The sequence below is a fragment of the Eurypyga helias genome, unplaced genomic scaffold (genome assembly GCF_000690775.1).
Source record: "Eurypyga helias isolate BGI_N326 unplaced genomic scaffold, ASM69077v1 scaffold40426, whole genome shotgun sequence".
Classification (NCBI taxonomy): Eukaryota; Metazoa; Chordata; class Aves; order Eurypygiformes; family Eurypygidae; genus Eurypyga; species Eurypyga helias.
In genome coordinates this window covers 1283-9404 of record NW_010256701.1, presented here as the reverse complement: position 1 = coordinate 9404, position 8122 = coordinate 1283, and the positions used below count along the sequence as shown (strand labels likewise).

The 8122-nt window shown below is 43.5% G+C and overlaps 1 protein-coding gene across 1 annotated transcript; it reads right to left on the bottom strand.

Annotated features, from left to right (window-relative positions):
* Positions 1-4194: 4194 nt before the first annotated feature.
* Positions 4195-7406, bottom strand: TMEM52B (transmembrane protein 52B; the record flags this gene model as incomplete). Its single annotated transcript, XM_010153757.1, has 5 exons — positions 7359-7406; positions 6685-6728; positions 5967-6005; positions 4883-5049; positions 4195-4443 (listed from the first exon to the last, which is right to left on the bottom strand). Coding segments are annotated over exons 1-5 (547 nt in total), but the record flags the coding sequence as incomplete, so codon positions are not given.
* Positions 7407-8122: the final 716 nt, after the last annotated feature.

Genomic DNA, 8122 nt, shown 5'->3' with positions numbered 1-8122 from the left:
GTGTGTCAGAACAGCTCTGAGCATGTAGTGTGCTGCTGTGTCCGCAGCTCATGTAGGCAGAGACTTACTGTAAGAGGGATTCCCACAGCGTTGCCAATGCTGTAGCTGTAGAAGCAGGAGACAAAAATATTTGCATAGAATCTGGGAGCAGGGTTTGCTGCCTGTGCTGTACCACACAGTGCTTCAGGGGCAGTGCTCGGAGCTCTGCAGTGCAATACAATGAAATGGAACTGGCGTATGTAGCTAATTGCCCAAAATTCTGTGAGTTAATTCTGGCAAAAATATCCATTATTTGTCCTGTGTTTCTTGGAGATGTCACCTCAGTGGATGTCTCTTGGCAATCCCCTGTTCAGGTCTGGACTCCTTTGAATATTTCTTTCATTATTACCTCCCCTTGGGTAATTATTCCATTTGTGCCTCCATAGGCTGACTTTATTATTTTCTTATATTTAGCGTGGATTCAGCTTATCAAAGCGTCTTTTGTCAGAAAACTTCTACTTTGTAGTCTGAATGGTGATTAAACCACAGAGGGTGTACTGGAAGTCACTTGCGATTCTGCTGTTTGATGTAATTTTTAGTGATCAGGGCAAGCTGATGAAAGGTCTGGAGCTCAAGTCCTGTGAGGAGCAGCTGAGGGAACTGGGGTTTTTCAGCCTGGAGGAGGCTGAGGTGATCTCCCTCTACGGCAACCTGAAAGGAGGTTGCAGAGGTGGGTGTTGGCTCTTCTCTCAAGTGACAAATGATAGGACAGGAGGAAATAGCCTCAAGCTGCATCGGGGGAGATTCAGATTGGATATTAGGAAAAACTTCACTGAGAGGGTTGTCAGGCACTGGAAGAGGCTGCCCAGGGAAGTGGTTGAGTCACCATCCTGGGAGGTACTTATAAGATGTGTGGAAGAGGTACTGAAGGACATGGTTTAGTGGTGGAGTTGGCTGTGTTAGGTTAAGACAGACTTGATAATCTTAAAGACCTTTTCCAACCTAGAATATTCTATGAGTCTATGTCCATCCATGGCACAGTCCTTGCCTGGTGTCTCTCCTGCACCATTCGTGACTGGTCACCAGTTTCACTTGACACTGGATCTATAGCAGCCTCAGAGCCAGTATGGGCACATTGGCCCTGGGTTAGTCACTCCCAGCAAAAAATGGCTAATTGTTCAGATGTTTTCCTTTCCTCTAGGAAATGGCTCTGTATTGTCTATGCTGAACTGCTGCCTCACTGCTCAATTTTCTACAACCTTTTGTTTTTTACAAAAAAAGCTGGTGATTCCTCCCAAACTGACTTCATGGTCCAGCCTCAACTCAAGTTGCTTAAATGCCTATGAATGATGTTACGAGGAGATTAAGGAAACCACCTTATTGTGTGATGAAAAGCAGCAGTGAAGGACAAAAACAACACGTCTGATACCCTTTTCTTCCAACAAAGGTTTGGAGCGGCCTGTTGGGGATGGGTATCATTGTTACTTATTGTCCTGTGAAAACAAAGGAGCAACACAACAGGGGACCAGTGGTGTGTTTCTGAAGTCCAGTCTTTCTCAAGTATCCCAGGTTCTAGAAGAACCCTGGGGTGGTGTGGGCCACTCCTTTGCAGCACCTGGTGTCAGAGGCACTGTTGTTCCCCTCATGTGGTTCCAGCCGAAATTACTCTATGTGCAGGTTAAAGGTAGCCCGTGGAGACTGGCTGCTTATTCTCCTTGGATTATCACTTGCCCTGTGCTTGCTCAGGTCCCACCCTTTTCAGTGTTTGGTCAAGGGTTGAGTGAACAAGCGCACTGAAACCAAGCCAAGGGTCAGTGACCTGGTTATGATACAGTTATCTTTAGTACTTCGTGCCTCATTTTCACCATCTACAAATGGAATACCAAGGCTTGCCTGACACGTAGGCAGCTTGACAACATGGTTAAAGTCTGTAAAGTGCATGGGAATCTTTGGATGCAGATACTTAATTATTCATAACTGAAGAGAATGGCTTTTGGTGGTAATCTTTCCCTTGTTGTGCAGGGTATTGGAGTGCTCTACAGACAATGGGTACTCAAGTGCAGCCAACTTGACACCAATGCCGTACACACCAGCTGAGCAAACCCTAACATTAATTAACGATTGGCAGAAACCTTTTATTTGTTTTCCAGCGTGTGTTACTTTCGTTGTCAGCAGCTCATATCCTTATTGCTGTTGCCAGGCAGGATTGCTGCCCTGTGGAGCAGAGCTGCCATCTCGCGTTAAGTGCCCGCGCAGCTCCGGGCTCTTAGGCAGGAGGACAGGGGCGGAGGCAGCGGAGGAATGGCATGTTCCCCCTGGAAACGATTGGGAAGGCTTCCAGGACGTTTCTGCGCTTGACGCATGTTCAGCAGATCCAAAGCTCCCTGCTCGCTTCAGGCTTTTACTGTGGAGTAAACAAGTGCCTTCCAGGAAATGTTCTGCAGCTTGTTGAAGTCAGACTTGACCTGAGCCTCAGAGAGCAGCTGATGAAATAGGTCACTCCAGTGGATGTTCCACAAACAGTTACTGTTATTTCAAGCATGCTGTATAGCAGAAGAGACACAACCTTATATGCCACCTATTATTTATTCCATTCCAGTTTATCACTCATTAATGGCACAGTTAGGTAATGCCTAGACAATTCGGTTTTGACCTTGGAAAATCAAGATCAGCATTAATTGGATACAATTGGATACAATTAATTGGATACAATATTTTGGATACAAAATTCCTGTGGCTGGGCAAGGACTGAGACATCATCGAAGATATTTTATTTGTTTAACTCAGCTTCACAGTGTCCCTGAAGCTATCTTACCAACCTTCCGTAAAATTCTCTGTGGCTTTAATCTCAATGGCCATTATCTTCCTAAACATATTTGAAGACCTGGTCCTTATCTACAAAATAACCATATTTTCTGTATTTAACAGGAATGAATATCAGCATATTAAGGACAATGAGAATTTGGATACTCCAGCAGGAAGGGCCAGGCAGGCGCTTCAGAAAGATGTGGTATCCGTGACCTGTGCATTGATATCAACATTAACATGTACATGCAGTTCATTCATGGCTGCTTATCATTTGATATTTGATGTCCTTCTGCTTTAATGTTTTCAGTTGCTGGACCTGGGGTAGAGACAATGCTGATGTAATTCAATAGCCATCTTCTCATGAGCACCTAATCCAAGAAAACATTTTACAGGTGGTCCATACTTCTTTCCATCCAAAGAGTTTGATTAATATTTCTTGATGATTCAACATATTTTTATCAATCAGGAAAGATTCACACATTATTTCTGTCTGAGAAATGGCTTCAATATTTTAAATAGTCTTATTTAATTTGATCTACTTTTGACAGAAGCATTAAGAACAATTAATAAATGATACAATATGAACATGACTAAGATATGATTGAGCTGTATTTCAGGGGTGGTGTTCTTGCTCATCCCTTTGCTTGATCTGTTATGCATCATATTCTTGATTCAAATATAAGAGCTTGTGACTATTTCAGAATTGCTATTTATCCTATTCAGAACCAGACTGTCTTCATTCTATATATCCCGTAGGGCATTTATTATAGAATCATAGAATGGTTTGGGTTGGAAGGGACCTTAAAGATCATCGAGTTCCAACCTCCATGCTATGAGCAGGGACACCTTCCACTAGACCAGGGCATATTCTGCACATACTGCTGCATTTTGTTTACATGCAGATTGTGTTCATATACAGTTGTGGTTGGGTTGTTTTTTTTTTTTAGTTTACTACAAATGGTTTACACTTTCCAGAAGTTTGGTGCTGTTATTGGGTATTGAGAGCTTCTCACATGTCTTTGTTTTTCCTGTTATGAAAACCTCTCTGCAATCCCCGGGAAACTTAGGCTGGAGGCAAGCAGAAAGAATGAGCCAGCATCTGCAGTCTCTCTGCAGGTTACTAGCCTGCAAAATGGCTCAGCATCTGGATCCTGCTGCCTGCTTATTCATGCAAACAGTGGTAATAGTGACATGTGTATGGGGTATGCCAATGACCAATTATCTCAAGGGGGTGCCAAAAGAAGCCATCAAATATGCTGGATCTGAAAATATTTGGAATTTTAATCTCTTTTTTCCCCTTACTCATTAGGCTAGGGAAGTTAATCTGATATTCCTAACCCCGCCCAGAAGAATTAGTCGCTGCACACAACTGTTCTGTATTATTTGCCATTCAGTAAAAACACGCACTAGTGTCCTGGAGGGCTGGCTGGGCGTCCTTGCCCTCGGCAGATGCCTGCGGTTTTTCCTCTGGCACTGGATCCAGATCTGGCACTTTCTGCCGTGCCTTGGCGACCGTGAATCTGCTCATTTGCAGAGCTTCTTCATAGACCGGAGGAGTGTCTGATGCTGAGAGGGGTGGTGTTCCCTGCGTAGCGTTATGGGAGTGCGCCACCGCTAATATCCTCCTGGCAGCAGGCCCAAACACAGAATGGAGAGCTGAAAGAGAGGAGACAGAAGATGTTTGCCTCATCCTGAAAGCACCATGAGATTAGGGGAGGTGAAGTATATTTGCAGCACACAAGCTTTTCTCTCCCCACAGACTGAATGTTTCCCTTACCCTGCCCCTTCATCCTTCTCTGAAAGAGGTGATTGTGAAACTCCATTAGCAACATCCCACAATTACTCCTGCCTCAAATGCCACTAAGTCCCGTTGCTGTCCTAATTCTAATGAAATACATCTCTTGGCTCATTCATCATCTGTCTGCTATTTGCTACACTGGTGAGGACCTTAATTCGTGCTGTGTACAGATGCTGCTTTCCCCACATCCTGCCCTGAACTTCCCTCTGTCAGCCTTGGGGTGCCGCAATCTAGTCTTTTTGCAGTGCAGTCACTCACTTTAGAGTCTCACCCCAGCCTCTGTCAAATCCAACTCACAGGTAATGGTGCTCTGGAGGGTGCTGTCATGATCAAAAGCAATGACTGTGACCTCGTAGGGCTGAGGACCCGACTCCTCCCCTGTCTGACGGCAATGAAAACAGCACCTCACACAGATGGAAACCAGGCCACACAGGAGCAGCAGCCCACCGATCACCACCACCAGCCTGGAAAGGGTGAGGACAGAATTAGAACAGAAAGAATTTGTTTGCAGTAGACCTCTTAGAGTCTCTCCCTGCTTAAAGCAAGGCTAACCTCAGAGCTAGACAAAGTAATCTGGGGCCAGTCTCTAGGGATGGAGATCCCGCGTCCCCTTCAGACACCTGTTCTAGTGCTGCACCATCCTCAGGAGAAACACTTTTTCCTTCACAACCAGAATTTCCGTGTGTGAAGCTCGGCCAGTCACCTCAGGTACTTCTGCTGGGCACCTCTGAAAAGGCTCTGGCTCTATCTTCTCTCAAGATTCACCACAGGTAGTGAAAAACTGCAGTTGGGTTGGCCCCTTAGCCTCCTCCAAATGGAACAAACATGGTCCTTTCAGTGCCTCCTCATATATCATGGCCTCTGGACTCCTGAGCACTTTACTGTCTCTCCAGTGGGCTTGCTCCAGTTTGTCAACATCTCTTTTGTACTGGGGCACCAAAACTGGACTAGGTATTCCAGATATGTCACCATGAATGACAAAATAATTTCTCTCAATTTTATTAATGCAACCTTCTAGACTTCCAACAACTGCCATCCTTTTAAATCTCATCCTGGTGAGAATTACTAAGGAATCAGGCTGTAATTGCTTTATAAAATGGGACTTTTAAATGGCATACTATGCCATGAATGCTTTATTAATAATGTTCATCTGACTAAATTAATGACTCTGTGGAATAAAAAAATAAAAAAGGAGTCTGACAAGTCAATATTTGTTGAGACGATGTGATAATTAAGGGGTTGTCTTGCTATTGTAGAGCATTAGAGCATCCCAAGAGAAAACGGGCACTGGCATCACGCTTGAGCAGGTCACATTTAATCCTCTTTGCTACTGGAATTCTCCAGAGATGCAGTTATTTAGAGTAAACATATGCCATCTTACCAGATATACCACAAACGGTTCCACTCTGTACCTGAACAGCTAAGGAGAAGAGGGTACAAGAAATAGTTAGCGACAGAATACCAAATAAATGGGAAGATCCCTACTGTACCTTCTTTCAGCTTCTTCATGTCTCTCACTTACTGTCCAGCTTCTAAATGGCACAATAATGAGAAACTCACTGTGCTTAATGGAGGATAGAGTTGTCCAACCTCATAAATCACTGTGTTAGATGAGTTTTCCTTCTGTTTGGCTTTCTCTCTTTACTGTTCTCCCAATATTTGTGCCTGCCCAGTTCCCTGCAAACTTTACGGATCTGCATTCACATTTGTTTTGACTTTTTTGTCAGAATATAATTTCTGCTGTTTTACAAATGACATCACCAAGAATAATATTCACCAAATCAGTATATTTTAAACAAATTTTTCAAGGAAACATCAATTCCAAATTCATAATCGCAGTCAATCAAAATCACACCAGAAAGCTCTTAACTATTGCAGTTATCCAAATAGGTAAGAGGAATAGTACTGCACAATTGGTAAAAATAGTAATTAATACAATTCACATTCAAAGCAATGGAAATTTTATGTGAGTTTTGAATAATCACAATTAATTAAGCTTTTCTGGAAAATGCCAGCCACCACATCATAACACTGATGTCTGCTAATGCCTTTATCCTGCATTGTCTTCTTAAAAGTGTGCAAGATTGACAAATACTCACAGTTCAGTGTTGAGACAACTTTCCTCACCTCTCACTTGGGGGAACTAGAAGGAGAAAACCAAAGAAGACACAGCTAGAGTGAATTAGGTATTTGTCATATTCAACTTTCATCTCTGTTACCTGGAATACTACCAGCCTGAACCTCCTACAGTAAGAACTTACTGTTTATCTGTCCTCTGTTGTTTCCATCGCATATTCTGCTGTAGATTTGAAGTTACTGCGATACCAACTGCATTAAGTTCCTATAATCATTAAAATCCTACTTAGCACTGTTCCCAGCATAGACCCCGACTTAGTTTCACCCTCACCACTGATTTCCCTTTCCCCACCAAAAGCTATGGCATACTACAGGTGTAGATCCTTCTCCATGCTCAAATATTATGAACGTTTAAATCTCCTGCTTCATATTATAAGCATGCTGACTTAAATTCTGCTCTGTCTTTCCAGCAGTTCTACCCTTCTCTTTCCTTTGCCTTGGGTGCACTGACCTCTGCGTTACGATCCCTGTAAAAACAGGAAATACTATTCTCTGTGTATCTGCCTTTCATATGCCAGTTCATTCTAACATCAGGGAGATAATTGTGACCATCCGTTGCTAATGCCCTTCTATCTTTCCAAGGTAACTCCACAACTGAGCAGAGACCCCGTAGAAAGGAACCTGAGATGTGACTTACCCATGAGTAACACCCTAAAGCAAAGAAGATTGTGACTGGGCTATGCATCTCTGTAGGGTGGTTCTGTGTCCTCTTGTTGTCTCAAGCTGCTTGATGTCTTCTTGTCCTTTCTAGTTTCAGTTTGTCCTCATCAGTCCGATGACCAGGAGAAGGAGATTCCTTGTGCTTTGAATCCAGTCTTTTTCCCACTCTACCTCTTTCTGTTTTCCTCTGGGTCTATCCTTCTCTGCCCTTCAGGTTTTTGATTTCTCTCCCTCTTTGTCCCTGGCACCTCCTGCTTGTTCCTGCCTGTCTCCTTTTGTTATTCTCTTGGCCTGCTTCTCTCCCTTTTTTGAAAGGATCTCTAAAGCCTTCCAGTCAGATCAGGAGAAAGGCGGTGGCCATGAGTTCCTACTTTAGATGTTGAACTAGTTCAGTGAAGGGCATCATGAGGTCCCTGCAAGACCTGGCCCTTCCCTTCTGTGAACAGAAAGGGTCTCTGAGTTTGTTCATTCCAAGTTATTCCTCACCCCGCCCCTACCCTGAGGGAGATGGGTTGAAGGTTATGTTATTGACCTGTTTAAATGGAGTTCAGATTCCTCTCCCTCCTCCAGTACCTTTTCGTCTCCTGCACTCACCCTGTCCTACCTCTGTGGATCCAATATATTGACTTTAGCTATATGATCAACAACCAGAGTGTTATGTCACAAGTGAGATGCTCCTGCTAAAGTGAAAGCATGTAACATTTTGTATATATAGTTATATGTATATGTGTACAAATATAC